Source organism: Megalobrama amblycephala, linkage group LG15, assembly GCF_018812025.1.
Source record: "Megalobrama amblycephala isolate DHTTF-2021 linkage group LG15, ASM1881202v1, whole genome shotgun sequence".
Lineage (NCBI taxonomy): Eukaryota > Metazoa > Chordata > Actinopteri > Cypriniformes > Xenocyprididae > Megalobrama > Megalobrama amblycephala.
The window spans coordinates 25,039,588-25,063,311 of NC_063058.1; the positions used below are offsets into that span (position 1 = coordinate 25,039,588).

A 23,724-nucleotide genomic window follows, 5' to 3' on the forward strand; every position below is an offset into this window, starting at 1 on the left:
TAAGCCTGGTGCATTTGGGTACGTTATGATTAAAAATGAGAAAATGAAACAAGATTTTAAAAAAAAGATCAAGATGTCAATCAGTTTATGTAACAGACAGAAAAAAAGTTACTGATGCATAAACACGGTGACAGCTCCATTACATAAACACAACTGCAAATGACAAAATGAAAATGCCACTAAATTTGTAACGCATGGAAATGACTGCACAACCTGACAGAAATTCCCTGACATGAGAACTGAGATAAAATTTCAGAACAGCAAAAAACATTCCAGAACAAGTAACATGGAAAAAAACATGGAAACGTTAAATGCTTTAAAAGCAAGGTTGTCTCAGATTCTTCGGCTTTAGATGATTTAAGATATTCTCAACAAACTACAAATAAAAAATGGTGGGGTTTTTTAATAACATTTAAATCCCGTTTAAATAATATATTTAAATATAAATAAAATGATCAATTAAAATAATAAAAATGTAAAGTGGTGGGAATTAATAGAAACACATATACTGAAATATATAAACAATAGTAAAAAAAAATTATATTTAAATACATAAATATAAATAAAATGTTCAATTAAAATGTGGATGTGATATGGTGGGAATGAATGGAAATAAAAAAGAAAAGAAAAAAATATACATATAAATAATTGACATTTTGTATTATATTTAAATAACAGCATTTATATTTAAATAAATAAATAAATATAAATAAATAAATAAAATGTGCTATTAAAGTCATGAGGATGTGAATTTTTAAAACATTTAAAGAAAACAAAAACAGAAACACTTGTTGGTAACCATCCCATCTGGATCAATCACAACACTGAGGATTTGTTCCCGAGCTACACATTAAATTGCACGTTGGTGGATTTGAATATCGATCGGACGATCTGCGTCAGGCACTGGCCGAACTCCTCCAAAATCATTCTCTCAGCGTGAGCTGAAATGTACCCTTCCTTCTCTGCCTCTTCAGCCTGGGCGAGAAGACAGCCGCATGTGGCTTCCACTACATCGGGCGTGATGCACGCCAGAGGACACCTATCAACAGAGACACCCTCAGTGACCAAAGGAATAACAAAATCCTACTGCTCTCATTTACTACCATTTGAAAAACAACCAACAAAGCACGACAGAAGCAGCAGCCTTTAACCTCAAACTCGATGGACTTTACATTGATTCCATAAATGTAAGCTAACAGTTCATAGAAATCTATGGCCAATCATTCTTGAAAGTGACATTGAAGGCCTTTTGATTCACATGATCTACTCAGCAACCAGCTCAAAAGACTTGAGCCCTTATTTTTAAGCGTAAAATATAATCGGTATGACATTAGTTGGCATATTGCTGATGGGTCCACTCATTGTTGTGAGTGACTCTAATTGCAAATGTGCTTGCGGTGTCACACGGCCAGTGCAGATGGAGTGGAGGTGGGAGAGAAATGCCTACTAAAAGACGACATAGAGGACAATACAGAAGAACTTATATTTATTGTTTGTATATGTATGTATATATATATATATATATATATATTATATAAGACACACCAATCAGGCATAACATTATGAGCACTGACAGGTGAAGTGAATAACACTGATTATCTCTTCATCACGGCACCTGTTAGTGGGTGGGATATATTAGGCAGCAAGTGAACATTTTGTCCTCAAAGTTGATGTGTTAGAAGCGGGAAGAATGGGCAAGCGTAAGGATTTGAGCGAGTTTGACATGGGCCAAATTGTGATGGCTGGGTCAGAACATCTTCAAAACTGCAGCTCTTGTGGGGTGTTCACAGTCTGCAGTGGTCAGTATCTATCAAAAGTGGTCCAAGGAAGGAACAGCGGTGAAACGATTACAGGGTCATGGGTGGCCAAGGCTCAATGATGCACGTGAGGAGTGAAGGCTGGCCCATGTAGTTCAATCCAACAGACAAGCTGCTGTAGCTCAAATTGCTCAAGAAGTTAATGCTGGTTCTGATAGAAAGGTGTCAGAATACACAGTTCATCGCAGTTTGTTGCGTATGGGGCTGCATAGCAGCAGATCAGTCAGGGTGCCGAAAACCACTGAAAGTGGCAACAGTGGGCACGTGAGCATCAGAACTGGACCATGGAGCAATGGGAGAAGGTGGCCTGGTCTGATGAATCACGTTTTCTTTTACATCATGTGGATGGCTGGGTGTGTGTGCGTCACTTATCTGGGGAACACATGGCACCAGGATGCACTATGGGAAGACGGCAAGCTGAGGGAGGCAGTGTGATGCTTTGGGCAATGTTCTGCTGGGAAACCTTGGGTCCTGCCATCCATGTGGATGTTACTTTGACACGTACCACTACCTAAGCATTGTTGCAGACCATGTACACTCTTTCATAGAAACGCTATTCCCTGAGGGCTGTGGCCTCTTTCAGCAGGATAATGCACCTGCCACAAAGCAAAAATGGTTCAGGAATGGTTTGAGGAGCACAACAACGAGTTTGAGGTGTTGACTTGGCCTCCAAATTCTCCAGATCTCAATGCAATCGATCATCTGTGGGATGTTCTGAACAAACAAGTCCGATCCATGGAGGATCCACCTCGACACTTACAGGACTTAAAGGATCTGCTGCTAACATCTTGGTGCCAGATACCACAGCACACCTTCAGGGGTCTAGAGGAGTCCATGCCTCGACGGGTCAGGGCTGTTTTGGTAGCAAAAGGGTGACCAACGCAATATTAGGGAGGTGGTCATAATGTTATGCCTGATCGGTGTATATGTATATAGTGTCTGCTTAATTTTTGACAAGACAAGCCTACAATTCCTAGTTGTTGTTGTCTTTTTTCTTCTCCCGTGAGAAAAGATATTTTTTTAAAAATAGAAAAATGATTTTTTACTGTTCATGATTACAGTATTATAGTGATCTCATATGTACCTGGTCGGGTAGTAGATGCTGGAGTCAGGCCTGTCCCGCTCTGATCTCTTCTTCGAAGGGCTTTCCTCATAGTTTCGGCAGCCCACACACTTACAGGTGGATGTGCACATGATTTTAGCCTGCAATGAATTGCAGTGTAGGACAAAAAAAGAAAAAAAAAATCACACTACAGAGTGTATACTACATATAAGGTCAGCCAAAACATCTCAGCTTACCTCATAACACTCGCAGTAGTTCTTCAGGCAGCCTGAACGCTTGCAGTTGCAGCCTTTTGTGTGACGTCCCTTCACATTCCCCTGTTTCTTACTGCCAATCTTAGGCCGAAAAGCCCCTGGATTCCTCTCCAGACAGGCCTTAGGAGTAATAAAAATGCAGAATATTATGAAGTTATCAGTCGCATTTAGTCAAAGAGACACATTGACTAGTTGGTATGTTTTAAGATGTTATGTGGTTCACCTTTATAGCCTGGGATCTCTCTGAGTCATGCTCAGTATTATTGTAGCAGTTTACGCATTTGCAGTTGTTGCAGACCTCTCCGTTCGCAAAACATTCACAGTAACTGTCAGAGAAATGATTTGGTAGTTTGGAGCTGATTTTACATAGTAGGTTATTTTTGTACAGAAGCATTAGTCATCATGACCAAGCAAGTATAAAAGAGATCATTGTGTAAATAATAAACATGCTGTTGGGTAATACAACCAAGGCCAAATAAAAAGCTAAAAAAAAAAAAAAAAAAAAGCATGAAAATACTTACAGTTTCAGACACTGAGATTTTGTGCAGTTGCAGGGCCGCTTTGATTTTTCCCACTTCACACTAATAAAAAAAGAACAGTTATGCCATAGTTGAAACTGTTTTATAAAAATGATAGGGCAGTTGTCAGGAATAAGCATGAGATGTGAGGTTTTACAGTAATGACATTTACCGTCCACATCTTTTAGTCTGACCCTCCTCTTCCTGTACTACAGTCTGAGTGGGGCAAAGTGTCTGATGAAGCTAAAAAAAAAGATAAAAATTATTTTTTTAAACAAATTTTAACTATATGTATTTTGTTGCAAACTATATATATATATATATATATATATATATATATATATATATATATTTACATTTGAAAATGGAAGCAATCCTTCAAGCACTTTAGTATAGTATAGTATTTAGATGAATACAAACATGCAGTACGCACATACATACATGCAATACTAAAAAAAAAATGTCCTGGTCATATTTTACCCCAAAATCAAAATAATTTTTTTAGGACCATTAAGATTTTCTTGAATCGAGACATTATTTTCATGAAAATTCAGCAAATTCCCATTTCTATAACACCAAAAAATTATTAATTTAATGAGATAAACAAATAAAGTTACATTAAGTGAATTGTAATGTGCAGTTGAGGTATTCATCATGGAAGCGTGATAAAAAATTTAATTTAAGCTGCTTTTTGTGTGTGTGTGTGTGCGTGTGTGTGTGTCGGTGCAGAACAGTGATGCGCGGGTCAATGTATAAACAACCCGCACCCGACCGACGTTTTCAACTAAACCGCCCGCAACTCGCAAAAAAAAAGGAAAATATTGTACCCGACCCGCTTCCTGATCTGCATTTTTTTAAAAGTAGTAAATGCTCATTGTAGCGTCATTGGGCCATAGACGTAAGAACTAGGGGTGCGGGGGTGTGTGGCCGCCCCCCTCCCATATGCCCCCCATCAGCCTCCCTGGCCAATAATATCCATTAATCCAGCCTGTGTAGGAGACAAATGTTTCAGGACCTGACGTGGTGCGCTCAGAGGTGCAGCGGCGAGAGCAGGCAGTTCTTGTGGCGGCCCATCATTTTCCATTTCAGCTGTCTAGATGCATATTATTGATGAATGCGATGTTTATGTTTCGACCCTGCTTGAAGAATTAATCAGCAGGTCCACTGAGAGAAGGCCCACATTTAGAAAAGTGTGAAAGCCCTTAGGAGCGCAAACTGTTCTTTTTCTGAATGTTGTATGATATAGCTTAGTGTTATGTAATAAAGGCTTGATTTATTCATTTATTTCATTTCATTTTCTTAACAATTAAGATGCTGCATGTGTTTATCCAGTCTAATCGAAGTGTGCGTCTCTCCCCCAACTTTCCCAACAAATGCAAAAATTTATTGTTTTACTATTGTTTTAATTTTGTTCAGGCAAAATATTTTCTTGTAATTTTTAGGTAAGGACAAACAATTATTTATGCGATTTACTCATTATGTGTGTATAGGCCTGTATATATTTATATGCTATATGACACATTTACTTCAAATGACACTGAAAATGATGTTAACCTTCAACACTACCTGTGAAGCATAAGGTCCGGGCGTGAGGTTGAACGTCACACCTGCAGATGTCTTGTGGGTCTGAGGCTGCCCAGTGAATGTCTCTGAATGTCCGGTATCTGATGATGGACAGGACATTCAAATACTTCAATCAGTACATACAACTACTAAACTTGTAGTCTATTTTAAAATAAAAGTGTGTCCATAACTGTGAACCCCATAAACGTCTGAAAGGAGTCAGGTCATAAGAAATAAAAATTTCCTTTAGCTTTAACAATGCTCGATGTCAGAAGGATGTCAGCATTAGAAAGGAACAGCTGACATTTATTTTTAACAAAAATAAATACTGTTATTCATTTTATATGCATAGGGATTCTTTAAATAGAAGACTGATAGGCACAGCAACAAATAAGGCCTGTTTGACTCTAAGGAGCATGGAGAGTGTGGAAAATGGGCATGAAACTAAATTATGGCTGTTTTTGCAAACAGACCTCAAAGGGAAAAAATAAATGATAAAAAAAATGCATGATATGACTCCTTTAAATCAATTAAAAGTTCACCTTTTCCATGAGGTAACTGGTCCTCAGTAGAGCAGCTCTGGACTGACAGCTTAGGCAGAGACTGTGTGTCAAGATCAGTCATCACAGAGTGGGGAATCTGATCAGGACCGCAATGGTTCAACACGATGACCTGCCCTCCACCGCTCACGTCACACACAACCTGCACGGGCTGTAACATCTCAGAGAAGACGGCCTGTTTCATCACTTTTGAAATGGCTTCAATTTTATTTATCAAAGACCTTCAGTTTATTGGCACAATCAGACACTCAGAACAACAAATGAAGTGTGTAATTTCGGCACAACTAGTGGCACCAAATGAAACTGCAGGAATAATGATTTCCAAACAGATGTCTAAATCTCTTTTTAAGCTCTCTAACTGTTTGGATAAACCAGGGATTCAGTGATCTTTGTCTATTAACTGGAGTCTATGTATTTAAAAAAAAAACACATAAATGGCAAGTATTTTATTATTTGTACAGTAGATGTATGAACAGTCTTTGATTTGTCTTCTTTTTATGTATTTTGTAAAAATCTATTTTAGAGAATAACAATAGTGTTTATAGTGACATTATTATTATAATGTTTATATAACAAATAATTTGGACCCCCCTGCTTTGGAATTCAGGCAGGGCTGGTCTTGTGTCTCTAAAAATTATTCTTTAATATATACACTGCTCCTCCAAACGTTTGGAAACACCCCTGGCAAAGTGTGGTTTTGGACAATATCAGCATTAATCCTTATTATTTTTTTGGTGCAAATACATTAAAGTAACTTGACATTATCATTGAAGACCAGCAATAATAATTTTCATTTTGATTACATAATAATGGCAATATAATCATGTCAAAGTCAGACATGTCCCTTTGCCAGCTGTGATACCTGGTTACTGGTTTAAACTTGGCCCAGGTTTGTAAAAGATTTTTGGGTCAGCACACCTTAATAGCTTCAACAATTGATTGCCAATTAAGTTTAGATACAATGAACCAATTAGAACCCAGTTTAGGTCAGATAGCTGCTAATGGTGGATATTTTGATGAATCAAAAATTTAATTTTTTTTCTATTTATAAACTGTTTATATAATAAAATATGTTTTCGTAGTTTGTGTTGTCCCTTATAAGTGCAAAATTATCACAAATTAAAAAGGATTCATGCCAATATTGTCCAAAACCCCACTCTTCCAGGGCATTTCCAAACTTTTGGAGGGTAGTGTATATATATATATATTTAATAAAAAAAAATTTCCCCCAAGCAAATACATATATACTGGCATTCAAAAGTTTGTGATTGTCTTTTAATTTCTCAATGTTTTTGGAAGAAGTCTCTTATGCTTACCAAGGCTTTATTTATTTAACCCTTAAATGCATACCTTGGGTCTTTAGTGACCCGGGACGTCATTCACTATCCTCCTCCTCGTTCATTTTTTAAAGTTAGACATCAACCTTCTTGGTATTCCTCAATCAATTCATTATACAGAATATAACAAGAAAAAAAAATCATAAAATTATAAAAGAATGCCTATTTTTGCGTTCATTTTGTGTAAAAATTGTATAGGGTCGCTAACGACCCGAGGTGTGTATGAGTGTACGTATATTTTTTCTGCACAACAATAATTGAATCTTAGATGACGGAAAAAGTGCAATTCACCTTTATTCCACAAGGTGGCAATATCTGATACACAATGCTGAAGTGATGTTTCATTCAGACAGAAAACGAAATAATAAGAAAAACATGAAATGGCTCAGCGATTTACTGCAGAGCAAGTACTGAACGCAATCAAATATGACTGTAACTCTTACTGAATGGATCTGGTGAAGCTGTTAGCGATCGAAATATTGATTTTGAAGATTTTGAAAATTATATAGTTTTGAGAATACATTTGAGATCGCGAATAGGCTCATATTCCTGACCTCAAACATAAAACTAGCCTATTATTTGCTGAATTTACTGGGAAATGAGCTCTGATGAGGACAGTGATGATGGCAATAAACATCTGCTCAAACGGAACCCTTTCAAGCTCCAAAAGGTAACAAAATATGATTTATTTTATTCTTCTGTAATTGTTACCTAATATCAGAGGAGTTTTATATTATCGCGACAGGTAGAGATCCATCCGTGTTAGATATAGATCTGGGTCGATAAAGACACGAATATGTAAGAATGATTGGCAAAACAGTCATGCATTTAAGGGTTAATACAGTAAAAACAGTAATATTTTCTTTTTTTTTTTTTTATATATATACACACACACATATTTTTATATTTATTCCTGTGATGGCAAAGCTGAATTCTCAGCATCATTACTCCAGTCTTCAGTGTCACATGATCCTTTAGAAATCTTTCTAATATGATGATTTGCTGCTTAAGAAACATTAAGGTTGAAAACCTTGTGTTTACACACTTTAGGAATTCGAATTACAAATGGCTAACTGGGATTTGAGAAATTATTTGATTTTTTTTTAAACACACACTTAATGTTCATAAGCCCCTAAATCCTGCCAATTACAGCAATTAAAAACAGGGCATTTGAGAGAGAATGATACCTGACAAATACTGGACGTCTGAGCTGGAAGCTTCTCATCCAGCTTGTGCTGGTCATGTGGTGACACAAGAAGAGTATGTGACTGATTTCTCTGAAAACGTACATATGAAGAATCCATTAAATCCATTTGAACCAAGCGTAAGCTTCACATACACATACATACAAACAAACTGCACATTACATTTACATGTATGAATCCTTGGTTTGCAGAATAACCCTCCATACTGTAATCATCTGCACCATCAGAGCTGATAGTGGCGACAGCTCGACAGATCTCTCCCTGTGAGATAAACAAAGAAATTTTGCTAATTTAATGTGTTTTAAGAGATGTAACCTACTTACTGGAAATGCTTAAGGCATTCAGTTCTGACCATTAAATGAGATTTCAGATTTCCCATAGTAAATGCTTTCAATTTGTGCACACTCACTGATGAAATGCCGTAATGAAAAGCCTCCTGGGACGGCCATGGGCTTCTAATGGAGCTGTACGGTTGGCCTAATGCATGCTGATAATGGCTTGATGGTGGCAGCAAGTATTCAGAATAGGGCGCTGAGCTAAAGTGGGCTACTTGAGGCACAGGATCACATGTTAGTGGATGAAGAATCCTGTAAGTGTAGTCATCCTCCTGCAGGGCTTCTTCCGTCCTGGAGTATCCCAGTCCTGAATGCATCCCATGACTGAATAGATTTTCATTTCTAGGACTTTCATGGCTGTGTTGTAAGGGGACCAGAGACCCTTCGGATAATTCTCTTCTGTAGCTGTACTCTTGCCCCTCCGATTCATTCATTCTCCTGATATTATAATGCTGCTGTAGATGGCGCTGTAGTCACACGGCCATAAATGAGAAAAACATATTAATCTACAGATATTTAAAAAAAAATATATATATATATATTATTATTATTATTATTTAATAATTTTGTCATTTTATTCGTTTTTGATATTTTTAAATATTTCTATTTTTATTTCAACAAACATATTTCAGTTAGTTGTCAAAACATTTCTTTTCTATTTTACTTCAGATTTAAAGTTTCATCACAAAATATTATCATCACCATCTTTAGTATTAGTATCACACTATTGTTATTATTATTATTATTATTATTGTTATTAATGTTGTTATTATTATTGATATTACCATTCAAAACAAATTATTATCATCATCACCATCTTTAGTATTACTATTGTTATTATTATTACTCTTATTACTAATATTATTATTGATATTACTGTTGCCGTCATCACAAAATATTATTATTATCATTATTATTATACATGCTATTACTACTTAAATACTTCTACTATTACCCGTTTGTCATATCTGCTTATTTTTCATTGCTATTTTATTGTTGGTTTTGTGTTTTGTTTTCACTGTATGTTGTGTTTTGCACTCCTAATAAAAAAAAAAGATTTAAAGTTTTTCAACTATTTTTTTATTTCAATTATACTGATAACGAGTTTTAGTCAACAACAACATGGTCCTGAATATATAATGGAAAGTAAATTTAATTTTTTTTTTTTAGTTCTTCTGTAAACTATTTAATTGGCAACATTTCATCTGTGTAACCAGGCATAAAAATGTTCGGCTCGAATATAAAATATACACAGATAACCACGTATTTTTAATATTATTTGTTTGTAAGTTTAGTTTATTTACTTTGAAGTAACGTAAACTCGTTAAGCTAGCGACTTAGCTAATCATTTCATTTACCTCAAGATATTGATAAAAGTATAAAATGTACAACCATTATGAGACACTTACCAGATAAATAAGTACGTACTGGATTTTTTTTATGTTTAAAATAACAAAAGTGACTTATATAAGAGTATATAAAAGTTTTGAATATGTTTTGACGTTATTGATACGCTCGACTTAGCTTATTGAGCTCACGCGCATTAACAGTAAAAATCGCGAGAAATCGCGTGAATCTGTATTTCACATTTATCTTTTTTATTTTGTAAATCGGCTTGGTAAACAATTCATGTAATTTATTTAATGATATTTTTATTCTAGTAAACTTTTAAATAAATTAATAATACAAGCATTAGTGAAGCGCGTTATATATATTTTTTTCTTCTTCTTCTTTTTTTTTTTCCTTTCTTATAAATATTTCTAATGCATATTGCACTAAATATGGTAAAGTTTGGAGTTTGGACGCTTATGAAACTAACCACGCCTCCAGCTGACTTAAATTGTGAAACCCTTTAAGAGAGAGAGTGCGCGTGATGAGTGCTCGCACCGTTTTGAATATGAAGATGAACTTCGCCAAGTGTCGCTCGGTGCTGATCACGGGGGCCAGCAGGGGCCTCGGACTGCAGATGGTCAGACAGCTGCTCGCTACCCCGGAGAGACCCCAAAAGATCATTGCCACCGCTCGGAATCCAGCCGCTGCAGAGGTAGGCCATCACAGTGCACGACAGCGCCTGTGCTCAATACAACTCTGTGGACATGTTGCTTAACGAGCTTTGCTGTCATTGTCAGGAACTGCAAGAACTCGCCAAATCTAATCCAGGCGTTCATGTTGTGCCTCTCGGTGAGTTACTCTGTCACGTGACTAAGCATTTTACAGCTGGAGTTAATGTAAACATAATAATTCAAGTGGTTTTGTTTTGTTTTTTGATTACGCACGTCATGCATTATATATTAAGTTGCATAAGCAAGAAATGTGTAGTAGATATGTTAGGTACATTACCTGCAGTGTCAAAATAAGAGACGGCAAAGTTAAAGTCATAGTTCACCCAAAAATGAAAATTATTTCATAATTTACTCACCCCCAAGATGTTCCAAACCTGCATACATTTCTTTCTTCTGCTGAACACAAAAGAAGATATTTTGAAGAATATGGGGGACCAAACATTGACTTCCATAGTAAAAAATACTACAGAACTCAATGGGGTCCATCAACTGTTTGGTTACCAAAAATTTTCAGAATATCTTCTTTTGTGTTCAGCAGAAGAAAGAAATGTATGCAGGTTTGGAACATCTTGAGGGTGAGTAAATGATGAAATAATTTTAATTTTTGGGTGAACTATCCCTTTAAGAGCAAAGAAGTAAAGAGGAAACACACATAAAACATAAAAAAAAAAAAAAAAGTAGAGCATAGGGTTGCTCACTTCCGATTATTTTACTTCACCCAAAATATTACTTGTGGAGTGCAATTCCTATGTATGTCCAGTAGGTGAAGACAAAGGACAAGGAAATGTGATTATATGATTGACATTGACAAACATACTGTATAATTTCTCTGATAAAACTCTATATTCACTGTAAATCTATATATAAAGTCCAAATTACATTTAATTAGCATGATTCATACAGTTCTGGAAATCTTGAAAATAAATGTTTGTTGTTTTTTAAATCCATTTTTCAATCCTAAACAGTGCTATTTTTCTATTATTGACCTACTGTCATATTATTTATTAATATTTATAACTGGATTTTATTTTTATATTTTCAGATTTAGTCATTTTTTTATGTGCTTTCATCATTTTGCAAACTATTTAATTGATATAACTCATTAAAAAGACATTATATAGCCAAAGCAGTTCACAAATCGGTCTGTGTTTTTTATTTCAGATGTCACCAGTGACAGCAGTGTGGATGCAGCGGTGCAGGCAGTGGAATCCATTGTGGGTGCTGACGGGTTGAACTGCTTAATTAATAATGCGGCGATTAATGTCCCCTCCGAACCAAATTAAGATATTTTTGATGAACTGAACACAGTCACTCGAGATGACTCCTTATCATTTACTCACCCCATGTCGTTCCACACCGAAAGATGAAAACCTATGAGAGTAACACAGTGGCTCCTCAAATTAAGATATTTTTGTGACCAAGCTGTCTGACTCCTTATCATTTACTACCCTCATGTCGTTCCACACCGAAAGACCTTCGTTCATCTTCAGAACACAAATTAAGATATTTTTGATGAAATCCAAAAGCTGTCTGACTCCTTATCATTTACTCACCCTCATGTCGTTCCACACCGAAAGACCTTCGTTCATCTTCAGAACACAAATTAAGATATTTTTGATGAAATCCAAAAGCTGTCTGACTCCTTATCATTTACTCACCCTCATGTCGTTCCACACCCGAAAGACCTTCGTTCATCTTCAGAACACAAATTAAGATATTTTTGATGAAATCCAAAAGCTGTCTGACTCCTTATCATTTACTCACCCTCATGTCGTTCCACACCCGAAAGACCTTCGTTCATCTTCAGAACACAAATTAAGATATTTTTGATGAAATCCAAAAGCTGTCTGACTCCTTATCATTTACTCACCCTCATGTCGTTCCACACCGAAAGACCTTCGTTCATCTTCAGAACACAAATTAAGATATTTTTGATGAAATCCAAAAGCTGTCTGACTCCTTATCATTTACTCACCCTCATGTTGTTCCACACCGAAAGACCTTCGTTCATCTTCAGAACACAAATTAAGATATTTTTGATGAAATCCAAAAGCTGTCTGACTCCTTATCATTTACTCACCCTCATGTCGTTCCACACCGAAAGACCTTCGTTCATCTTCAGAACACAAATTAAGATATTTTTGATGAAATCCAAAAGCTGTCTGACTCCTTATCATTTACTCACCCTCATGTCGTTCCACACCCGAAAGACCTTCGTTCATCTTCAGAACACAAATTAAGATATTTTTGATGAAATCCAAAAGCTGTCTGACTCCTTATCATTTACTCACCCTCATGTCGTTCCACACCGAAAGACCTTCGTTCATCTTCAGAACACAAATTAAGATATTTTTGATGAAATCCGAAAGTTGTCTGACTCCTTCATTGACTGCATCACAACTACCACTTTCAAAGGCCCAGAAAGCTACTAAAGACATATTTAAAACGGTTCATGTGACTACAGTGGTTCAACCTTAATGTTATGAAGCAACGAGAATAACTTTTGAATGCAAAAAAACTAAACAAAAACACTTTATTGAACAATCGCTTCTTTTTTCTGTCAGTCTCCTTGGCAGTTGATGTAATAAACACAGTGCAGCACTTCCGGGTTCTACGTCAGAACGAAGAGAAGAAATTGTTGTCGTTATTTTTAGTTTTTTTGTGCACAAAAAGAATTCTCATCGCTTCATAAAATTAAAGTCAAACCATGGGCTATTTTAACAACGTCTTTACTGCCTTACTGGGCCTTGAAAGTAATTACGTTGTCTATCAGAGGTTAGAAAGCGCTCAGGTTACATCAAAAATATCTTAATTTGTGTTCCAAAGATGAACAAAGGTCTTATGGGTGTGTAACGACATGAGAGTGAGTAATTAATGACAGAATTTTAATTTTTGGGTGAACTAACCCTTTAATCTAATGCTCTAATAAATGTTCTTAACTGAATTTTATTTTCAGTATTTATTAATTTAAATAAAAGTTTTTCGTAGAAACTCTTCTATTGATTTCCATTTCAGGCTCTCCTGCCGTTGTTGAGAAGGGCGGCGGCTGAAGGCAGTGACATGGGAATCCACAGAGCCGCAGTGATCAATGTGTCGTCTGTCCTGGGATCTGTGCAGCTCAACTGGGGCGAGGGAGCGAGCTTCAAGAGTTACGCTTACAGGGCATCTAAGGTGAAACACCTGCTAGTTGCTTTGTGGGGAAAATTATTCTGTTGTAGTTCAAATTAAGTACTTAATTGTGCTTTTTGAATGTGTTTTTGTTTGTTTTTTTAATAAAGAGCGCCTTGAATATGGTTACAAGGTGTTTGGCTACCGATCTGGAAGCTGAGGGGATCTTGTGCGTTGCCCTTCACCCTGGTTGGGTGCGCACTGATATGGGTGGGCCAATGGTGAGTATTAATGTGTTTTTCAGTTATACACATTCAAATTAATTAACTTTTAGGGCTGTGTATTTAAAATATGATTTTGGCAATTTTAATCAATTCTCATTGTGATTGACCTCGATTCTCAAATCACAATAATCAACCTTTTACCCTGTTTTCACTTGGTTGAACAAAACTTCAATATACATTATTTGTAGCATCCCTCTCATGTAGGGATGACGTCAAATCCTGGAAGACTAATTCCCTTGAGATTTTCCTAGGTTTTTCAATTTACAATGTTGGGGAAAGATACTTTTAAACTTTTAAAAATAACAATAACATTCTTGCTACAGCAATAAAAACAACAACAAAATGAGACACAAATGTGATATTTCAAGTAATTTTTGCTTATTCATGTAGTTGAATCATGGATCAATGTAAATTAAATGTACAGACCCGATTCTAAAAAAGTTGGGACACTGTACAAATTGTGAATAAAAACAGAATGCAATGATGTGGAAGTTTCAAATTTCAATATTTTATTCAGAATATACCATAATGACAAATCAAATGTTTAAACTGAGAAAATGTATCATTTTAAGGGAAAAAAAGTTTATTTTAAATTTCGTGGCATCAACACATCTCAAAAAAGTTGGGACAAGGCCATGTTTACCACTGTGTGGCATCCCCTCTTCTTTTTATAACAGTCTGCAAACGTCTGGGGACTGAGGAGACAAGCTGCTCAAGTTTAGGAATAGGAATGTTGTCCCATTCTTGTCTAATACAGGCTTCTAGTTGCTCAACTGTCTTGGGTCTTCTTTGTTGCATCTTCCTCTTTATGATGCGCCAAATGTTTTCTATGGGTGAAAGATCTGGACTGCAGACTGGCCATTTCAGGACCCGGATCCTTCTTCTACGCAGCCATGATGTTGTAATTGATGCAGTATGTGGTCTGGCATTGTCACGTTGGAAAAAAAATGCAAGGTCTTCCCTGAAAGAGACGACGTCTGGATGGGAGCATATGTTGTTCAAGAACTTGGATATACCTTTCAGCATTGATGGTGCCTTTCCAGATGTGTAAGCTGCCCATGCCACACGCACTCATGCAACCCCATACCATCAGAGATGCGGGCTTCTGAACTGAGCGCTGATAACAACTTGGGTTGTCCTTGTCCTCTTTAGTCCGGATGACATGGCGTCCCAGTTTTCCAAAAAGAACTTCAAATTTTGATTCGTCTGACCACAGAACAGTTTTCCACTTTGTGCAAAACTTTGATGCAGTGCCGTAGGGCTGGGCGATATATCGCATGCGATTGTCACGCGCGTTTCGTCAGTAAAGCCGGTTCCCTGATTACCGCTAAATCGCCATCACCTGCTTTCAAATGGAGCGGCATTTAATAAACAGAGCCGTAGATCACTGATAAGCTACGCAATATCTCGTTCATTATCGGAGGCGATTCATCTGCGATAATGAACGCGATATTGCGTAGCTTATCAGTGATCTACGGCTCTGTTTATTAAATGCCGCTCCATTTGAAAGCAGGTGATGTCGATTTAGCGGTAATCAGGGAACCGGCTTTACTGACAAAATGCGCGTGACAATTGCATGCAATATATCGCCCAGCCCTACAGTGCCGTCTAAGGGCCCGAAGATCACAGGCATCCAGTATGGTTTTCCCGGCCTTGACCCTTACGCACAGAGATTGTTCCAGATTCTCTGAATCTTTGGATGATATTATGCACTGTAGATGATGATAACTTCAAACTCTTTGCAATTTTTCTCTGAGAAACTCCTTTCTGATATTGCTCCACTATTTTTCGCCGCAGCATTGGGGGAATTGGTGATCCTCTGCCCATCTTGACTTCTGAGAGACACTGCCACTCTGAGAGGCTCTTTTTATACCCAATCATGTTGCCAGTTGACCTAATAAGTTGCAGATTGGTCCTCCAGCTGTTCTTATATGTACATTTAACTTTTCCGGCCTCTTATTGCTACCTGTCCCAACTTTTTTGGAACGTGTAGCTCTCATGAAATCCAGAATGAGCCAATATTTGGCATGACATTTCAAAAAGTGTCACTTTCAACATTTGATATGTTATCTATATTCTATTGTGAATAAAATATAAGTTTATGAGATTTGTAAATTATTGCATTCCTTTTTTATTCACAATTTGTACAGTGTCCCAACTTTTTTGGAATCGGGTTTGTAAATTTAAAAGTAATGAGTTACTTTACTAGTTACTTGAAAAAAGTAATCTGATTACGTGACTTATATTACTTAGATAAGAACTAGATAAGAATCTTTGGGCTGTGAGTGACCTTATTTTACTCATGAAGCGAAAAACATTATTATAAAAACCCAATATAATCTCAAGGGAACCAGTGTTATATAGTTAATAGTTATAGGAAAAATGAACACTCCTGATAATTTACTCACCCCCATGTCATCCAAGATGTTCATGTCTTTCTTGGTTTTTGAGGAAAACATTCCAGGATTTTTCTCCATATAGTGGACTTCAACGTTTGAAGGTCCAAATTGCAGTTTCAGTGCAGCTTCAAAGGGCTTTAAACGATCCCAGATGAGGAATAAGGGTCTTATCTAGCGAAATGATCGGGCATTTTCTAAAAAGATAAAATTATATACTTTTTAACGACAAATGCTTGTTTTGTACTAGCTCTGCGATGCGCCACGCGTTACATAATCATGTCGGGAAGGTCATGAGTGATGTAGGTGGAAGTACCTATCCAAGAGTCTACAAAGCAAATGTGCAAAGATTAAGTCAAACACTTTTTACGAAAAAAGGTAAAACAATGATTTCGGATGATTTTAAAGTTGGAGGAGAAAATTAGATTTTTCGGCCTACCGCGGTACTTCTGCCTACATCACACGTGACCTTTCAACTTAATGCGTGGTGCATCGCAGAGCAGTGCAAGATGAGCATTTGTGGTTAAAAAGTATATAATTTTTATTTTTTTCCTTGGCTGGGATCATGCCAAAGCTGAGGTTTGGACCTTCAACACGTTGAGTAGCTGTTGAAGTCCAATATATGGAAAAATTTTAATTTTTTAATTTCTTCTCGACTGAAGAAAGAAATACATAAACATCTTGGATGACATGGGGGGTGAGTAAATTATCAGGAAATTTGAGTTCTGAAGTGAACTAATCCTTTAATTTGAACCCATCTTTCCATTTACTTGCCATTTACAGGCACCTTTGAGTCCAGAGGAGAGCATATCATCCGTGCTGTCCGTCATTTCTGGATTAATGGAGGAACATCACGGTGGATATGTGGACTACAATGGAAAAAGCTTACCCTGGTGATCTACATATTGCGTTAACTGTGTGTCACATTGTCCGAGTGCCAGATGACCACTGCGGAGCTAAGACCACAAAAACAGCCTGCGGGATCAATTATTCATGCTTGTTCATGCACCACCTGTGTGTCCCAAAGTAAAAAAACTTAGGTCTTAGGAGAAATGAAATGTTATAAAAGGTTACAAGGGTATGTTTATACTTTTAAAATAGAAAAAAAAAAATTGATATAGAAAGAAAATTTTTGCTACCTGCCAGTAATAGTCTTTCATGGTTATTGCCTTTTCTATGAATATAAAATAAAATATAAGACAGACAATAAATCGAATGCCATTTATAAGTTTTATTTTTTCAATCCATCTCCACATCAGCAGTCAAGTGTTTCTGACAGATTACAGTAACATGGTAAAATTGACATAATAGCATGTGGAGAACAGTGCGGTGGAGAAGACATCAAACATTAATACAGCCTCTGAGAGAGAGTTCAGACAGGCGCGGTGGAGGTCAGGGTGTGATGATGAAATGATGAATTCAGTCAAAATTAGGGTTGGCTTATCTCCTCTGATGTGAAAGAGGAAGGCAGACTGTCAAGAGCCCCAATTTCTGCAAGATAAAATAAGGAAAAATGGGAAAATTAGAACAATACGTACAGTATTAGGGTTTTTTTTTTTTACTCTTATTTGCCTAAACCGACAGAGATGTTATTCAGACTGCTCAGATTTCTGCTTAACTTGAAAGATATACACATTTCTTGTCCTTTGTGTGTCTGTTTATTAATACTGTGGCTAATTTGATGCTTTCAGCTACAGTTATCAGTCACATGATCTTTCAGAAATCATTCTAATATGCTGATTTGGTGCTCAGTTGTTATTATCAAGGTTGAAAGCTTTTTTGGGGTGGAAAACGTTATACATTTTTTAGGATTCTTTGATAGAAAGTTAAAAACAACAGCATTTATTTGTCTTTACTGACACTTTTGATCAATTTAATGCATCCTTGCTGAATAAAAGTATTAATTTCTTTTAAAATTGTACTAACCCTAAACTTTCAAATGGTATATATATATATATATATATATATATTAGGTAACACTTTACAATAAGGTTCATTAGTTAACATGAACTAATAATGAACTGCACTTATACAGCATTTATTAATCTCTGTTAATGTTAATATCAATATTTACTAATACATTATTAAAATCTTGTTAACATTAGTTAATGCACTAACATGAAGAAACAATGAACAACTGTATTTTCATTAACTAACGTTAACGAAGATTAGTAAATACAGTAACAAATGTATTAGTTCATGTTAGCTAATGTTTAACTTATGAACCTTATTGTAAACTGTTACCATATTTTATGATTTAAAACTATACTTCCTGCTATTTGAATTTCAAAAAATATCGGTAAATCGATTCAAATTGGAATAATTTATCTATACTACACTGTAAAAAATAAATCCGTAAAACAACACAATGAAGTGCAAAATTAAAGTAAAACACCATATTAAAAAATGAAAATCTGTTAAATATAGTACATTTACCCTATTTTTACCGATTTTTTTAGTGTATCAGTGCTGTTTATTGTGCAAAACCCTTTCCCCCAAAATGTAAATGTCTAAAAAAAAAAAATAACAATTGCACTTACCTTTTAATTTAAGATAAGAAAGAAAGTCTATGATAGTATGGACAACATCCTCATCTGATATCCTCAGAGCTCCTGAAGAGCAAAAACAGTAATTACAAGGTCATTATCATTTATTCTTTTAATTACAAAACCTACAACATCTGTGAAAGCACATTAAAAGTTAATGAACATTCAAATGGATAGCTGAATCCACTTCCCAGCCTTTAACAAACCATATAGAAACTGATCTTAACAGTTTGACGCCGGCGGTGCGTGATTCTTACCTGTCTTGAAATCTTCCTCTATGGGCATTTCTCTCTTCCCTGCCAGCCCGTGCTTGTCACTAAGACTCCTGTGGCTGTCTATGGCATCTGATCACAAAGCATAACCACACATAATCACATTGATCATTTAAGCAACCCGCTGAGAACCCGAGCCACCGGACCCCGACTCCCCGGCTGATATTCATAGACCTGCCTGTGGCACACATATGTTCCTAATGCGACAAGTCATTATCTGAGGAATATCTTTTTTGTTTGGTTTTTGTTGTTTTTTGGGACAGATTGAGGTGCAACCTGCAGGGATTGAGTCATGGAATTGCTTTTTGTTGCAATGCGAAGCACACACTCACACCCTTGTGAAAAAGAAGTGCACTTAACTGTGTTGAAACTTGTAGTGTACTTCAAATCTTAGACGTATACTTTACTGTACTTGCATGTAATATAATATTACCTAAATAAAAGGCCTCTTAAGTGTACTTAAATAGAGATCATTTTCATTTTTATAAAGTGCACTTTGTAATAAAACCTTAAAGTACACTTAAATGCATTGTTTTTTAATCATTTTTGTTGTACTTTAAAGAAGTACACTTATTTTGATGTGTTGACTAAGCACATGTATAAAGTACTTGATGGTGTGTTCAATGTAACGTTTAAAGTTAATATATTTTAAAAGTAAAGGTAATTATAAAAATATTTAAATGCATATGCAATTTTCAATAGAAGTTTAAATACATATAAAGATGTACTGAAGCACTAAAAGCACTCTTAAGTTCGCTCTTAAGTATTTAATAAAAATGTAAACTATAATACATATTCATGTAATTGCAAATAACATGCAATCAAGTGTCTGAAAACATTAAATTCAGTTTGCACTTAAGTATATTCTTTTGAAGTATAAAACACTCTTAAAGTCTCATGAAAATTCTGTCATTATTTACTCTCCCACTCCTTTATCTTCATTATTTACAAAAGATGATATTTTGAAGAATGAGTTGATGGTCCCCATTGATTTCCATTGATTTTTTTTCTATACTATGGAAGTAAATGGGGGCCATAAACTGTTTGGTTAAATATCTAATATTGTGTTTAGAACAACATGAGAGTGAGTAAATAATGACAGTCTTTTTAAGATCAACTATTTGCATTTAATATAAATTTAAACTATTATAAATTTTCATTTAATTTTCTGAAAACATTCAATTCAGTATATATTAGTATGCTAAAGTGTACTTCTTTTTCACAATGCCAGCAAATGCAAAAAAGAGCACTTAGATTGCAAAAATGACAGCAAAAGCTCACCGCAAGTGGAAAAGCAGAGGGTAAAGCAAAAGATAGACGATGTAACAAGAGTGAAATCTCCCTTAATAGTCTAAATCTCACCATTTAATGCAAGAAAAATAGAGAAGTACGTATTCAAATAAATGGGTTAGTACTAATTCATTTCACTTATAAGACTAGCAGTTTGACTGTATTTAGAAAGTTCATGAAAAAGAATACTTCATGCATTTGCACACATACCCCGCGTATGTATCTAAATTATGTATACCAAACAGCATCACAGAAATCATTTCCAAGCACGATGAATCCATCTTTCCAGTTTAGGTGAAAAGATCTTTTTTTGATTCATGAATGGAAGCATCACCACCAGCAAAAAGCACAAAGAGCAAAACATCACAGAGCAATTCCTCATCTGACTTCAATAACCTGCAGGAGCCATCTTACATTGACCAAGAAGATCTTCTCTCCCCCTTGTACTGGGAGAATCCTTAATCTGTATAAGATGATCAATACGACCTGAAACACAGGGAGCTTCTGTAACTGACCTACACAGGTGTAATACGCCCAACATCACTGCACCCCAAAAACATTTCATCAAAGACAGCAAACAGGCTTGCATGGTGAATCTAAACAGGGGTTTTTTTTTTCAAGGTTTAGACCTGCACGCTCAAAGAAAAGTAAAACAAGTGAAGAAAAAGAAAGTACAGCTACATAAATCATGTTTGGGGAAAGATAAAGAGAGAAGACAGTCAAGATGTATTGGAGAACTCACGAGGACCGAGGAGATACCCAGCACTGTTGAGGGTCCATCCTCTCTTTTCTTTTGCCTGTTTTATAGAATATATAAACATATATAGGCCATATAAATACATTTAAGTATAAAACTCCAATTACACAAATAATTAGCAATAGTTTGTTGGTTCAAAGTCCTTAAAGGATTAGTCCACTTTTAAATACACTTTTCCTGATAAATTTACTCACCCCCATGTCATCCAAGATGTTCATGTCTTTCTTTCGTCAGTCGAAAAGAAATTAAGGTTTCTGAGGAAAACATTCCAGGATTTTTCTCCTTACAGTGGATTTCAATGGCTACCAACAGATTGAAGGTCAAAATTACAGTTTCAGTGCAGCTTCAAGGGCTTTAAACGATACCAGATGAGGAATAAGGGTCTTATCTAGCGAATCGATCGGTCATTTTCGAAAAAAATACAACCGTTTATGCATTATAAACAAAATATCGCCTTGAACGTACTTTCCGCTTCCGCATTCTTCATAACGCTTACGCTGAATGTTCTACGCCTTCCCTATTCAAATTACGGAAAAAAAACGAAACTGGCGCCGCGTTCGTTCCGTAAGTAGAATAGGGAAGGCGTAGAACATTCAGCGTAAGCGTTATGAAGAATGCGGAAGCGGAAAGTACGTTCAAGGCGATATTTTGTTTATAAAGCATAAACGGTTGTATTTTTTTCGAAAATGACCGATCGATTCGCTAGATAAGACCCTTATTACTCATCTGGTATCGTTTAAAGCCCTTGAAGCGGCACTGAAACTGTAATTTTGACCTTCAATCTGTTGGTAGCCATTGAAATACACTATAAGGAGAAAAATCCTGGAATGTTTTCATCAAAAACCTTAATTTCTTTTCGACTGACGAAAGAAAGACATGAACATCTTGGATGACATGGGGGTGAGTAAATTTATCAGGAAAAGTGTATTTAAAAGTGGACTAATCCTTTAATAATCTTAATATAATTTTTTTTAAAGGGATAGTCCACCCAAAAAATAACATTCTGTCATCATTCCCCCTCAAGAAGTTCCAAACCTGTTTACATTTCTGTAAAATTGTTTTGCTGAACACAAAGGAATATATTTGGAAGAATGTTTGAAATTATGCAGATCTCACCCGCCCAGGCGAGGAAAAAATACTATGGTAGTCAATGGGGGCAGAGATCTGCTTGGTTACAAACATTCTTCCAAATATCTTCCTTTGTGTACAGCAGAACAAAAAAATATATAGGTTTGGAACAACTTGAGGGTGAGTAAATGATGACAGAATTTTCATTTTTGGGTGAACTATCCCTTTAATCTGTCATCCAAACTAAAATCATATATTTTAGCTAGAAAAAAAAAAAACCTGATTTTTAACTGATTTAAAAAAATGTATTTTTTTTTCTCCAAAACGATTGTTTGCCATTTTACGTTTATGCTCTTTAATAATTTTGCAGAAAACCATGTGTATTTATAATGCCATGTCCCGTTATTACAGCTTCTTTTTTCATACGCAACAACATTTAATACTTTAAGGCATGTGTTTAAACAGAACTGACTTGAGAAGAATAAAACACCCTGAGAATAATTCACTAGAGTAAAAAAAAAAGAAGAGGAAAAAAAAGTGACAACTTGCCCCGGTCTGCCCAGTATTTGCCCCAAGATCTTTTAGAAATCACTGCAGTTTTTAACTTTTCCGCGAATTTTAATTTAATTTGCATTAAAAAAAAATTGAATATTAAATAATGAAATGATTTTAAATCAAAGTCGCTCTTACCGCAATCACCATGCCGAGTGTTTCCGTAAGAAACGCGCACACAATAAGAGACACACAAACTCCTGCGACACTTCTGTTCATCTGAAACACAAACATTATAAAACATACAGGACATGCACAAACATGCAAAAAGAAAACAGACCGAGAACTTACCCTGAGTATCAGTTGAGTCTTTGGAGAGTAGTAAAATTCCTGCTTCTTCCTTGCTTCTGGTCCTCTGATCCTCCTTTTATTGAAAGGGAATGTCTCACCTCTTTACGTCAAAAGGTGACAGACAGTCTCTTCATCTCTGACGACAGAGCGAGTTACCAATCGATGTCCATGAGTTCATTTGATTAACGTCTTATTTATAATTGTATAATCATAAAAGTCGAGGGTTTAGACGTTTCGAACACTTGTCACCATGTAAGGAAACGATATTATGGATTTTACAATTATCCAGTTTGACATGCCCAGGTCAGCATAAAAGCTAGTCACACATTTTACAATAACAGAAATATTATTTTGCTTCACATATTCTTGAAATGTACCACATTATGTTTTGTTTTTGTTTTGTAGTAAATTTTATATTTGAGTCAATAACAAAAGGATCTCAGAG

General features: G+C 35.8%; 3 protein-coding genes across 9 annotated transcripts; 1 reads left to right on the forward strand and 2 right to left on the reverse strand.

Moving 5' to 3' along the window:
• Positions 1–68: 68 nt before the first annotated feature.
• Positions 69–10,715, reverse strand: tesmin (testis expressed metallothionein like protein). Of its 6 annotated transcripts, none has more exons than XM_048158027.1 (12): positions 10,540–10,715; positions 8,727–9,119; positions 8,486–8,578; positions 8,300–8,389; positions 5,757–5,926; positions 5,219–5,321; positions 3,825–3,895; positions 3,656–3,715; positions 3,358–3,460; positions 3,117–3,254; positions 2,902–3,020; positions 69–1,039 (listed from the first exon to the last, which is right to left on the reverse strand). In XM_048158027.1, exons 1-12 carry the CDS (start codon positions 10,663–10,665, stop codon positions 844–846), a joined length of 1,662 nt encoding a protein of 553 aa, XP_048013984.1. In that variant the 5' UTR covers positions 10,666–10,715; the 3' UTR covers positions 69–843. The 6 variants fall into 6 exon arrangements, with proteins under 6 accessions (XP_048013984.1, XP_048013981.1, XP_048013982.1 ...); XM_048158024.1 differs by having other exon boundaries at positions 5,757–5,935; positions 10,540–10,714; XM_048158025.1 differs by having other exon boundaries at positions 8,480–8,578; positions 10,540–10,714.
• Positions 10,716–13,703: 2,988 nt separating this feature from the next.
• zgc:110339 (uncharacterized protein LOC550490 homolog) lies at positions 13,704–17,728 on the forward strand. Its single transcript, XM_048158032.1, has 3 exons — positions 13,704–13,886; positions 13,994–14,104; positions 17,287–17,728. Exons 1-3 carry the CDS (start codon positions 13,776–13,778, stop codon positions 17,398–17,400), a joined length of 336 nt encoding a protein of 111 aa, XP_048013989.1. The 5' UTR covers positions 13,704–13,775; the 3' UTR covers positions 17,401–17,728.
• gal (galanin/GMAP prepropeptide) lies at positions 17,715–23,488 on the reverse strand. Of its 2 annotated transcripts, XM_048158030.1 has the most exons (7): positions 23,280–23,488; positions 23,127–23,207; positions 21,354–21,408; positions 21,026–21,097; positions 19,307–19,393; positions 19,044–19,115; positions 17,715–17,994 (listed from the first exon to the last, which is right to left on the reverse strand). In XM_048158030.1, the coding sequence occupies exons 2-7, from the start codon at positions 23,205–23,207 to the stop codon at positions 17,933–17,935; spliced, it is 429 nt and encodes a 142-aa protein (XP_048013987.1). In that variant the 5' UTR covers positions 23,280–23,488; the 3' UTR covers positions 17,715–17,932. The 2 variants fall into 2 exon arrangements, with proteins under 2 accessions (XP_048013987.1, XP_048013988.1); XM_048158031.1 differs by lacking the exon at positions 21,026–21,097 and having other exon boundaries at positions 23,280–23,477.
• Positions 23,489–23,724: the final 236 nt, after the last annotated feature.

Coding starts and splice junctions, on each gene's coding strand:
- tesmin (XM_048158022.1), bottom strand. CDS start 10,665: ATGATCTTTTGGGGTCTCTCCGGGGTAGCGAGCAGCTGTCTGACCATC. Junction 8,579..8,726: donor TTCATTACGGCATTTCATCA/GTGAGTGTGCAC, acceptor TTTATCTCACAG/GGAGAGATCTGTCGAGCTGT. Junction 3,255..3,357: donor AGAGATCCCAGGCTATAAAG/GTGAACCACATA, acceptor ATTACTCCTAAG/GCCTGTCTGGAGAGGAATCC.
- zgc:110339 (XM_048158032.1), top strand. CDS start 13,776: ATGGGAATCCACAGAGCCGCAGTGATCAATGTGTCGTCTGTCCTGGGA. Junction 13,887..13,993: donor ACGCTTACAGGGCATCTAAG/GTGAAACACCTG, acceptor TTTTTAATAAAG/AGCGCCTTGAATATGGTTAC. Junction 14,105..17,286: donor CTGATATGGGTGGGCCAATG/GTGAGTATTAAT, acceptor TGCCATTTACAG/GCACCTTTGAGTCCAGAGGA.
- gal (XM_048158030.1), bottom strand. CDS start 23,207: ATGAACAGAAGTGTCGCAGGAGTTTGTGTGTCTCTTATTGTGTGCGCG. Junction 19,394..21,025: donor AGAAGATCTTCTTGGTCAAT/GTAAGATGGCTC, acceptor CTTTGTGATCAG/ATGCCATAGACAGCCACAGG. Junction 17,995..19,043: donor TTCTTATCTTAAATTAAAAG/GTAAGTGCAATT, acceptor TTTATCTTGCAG/AAATTGGGGCTCTTGACAGT.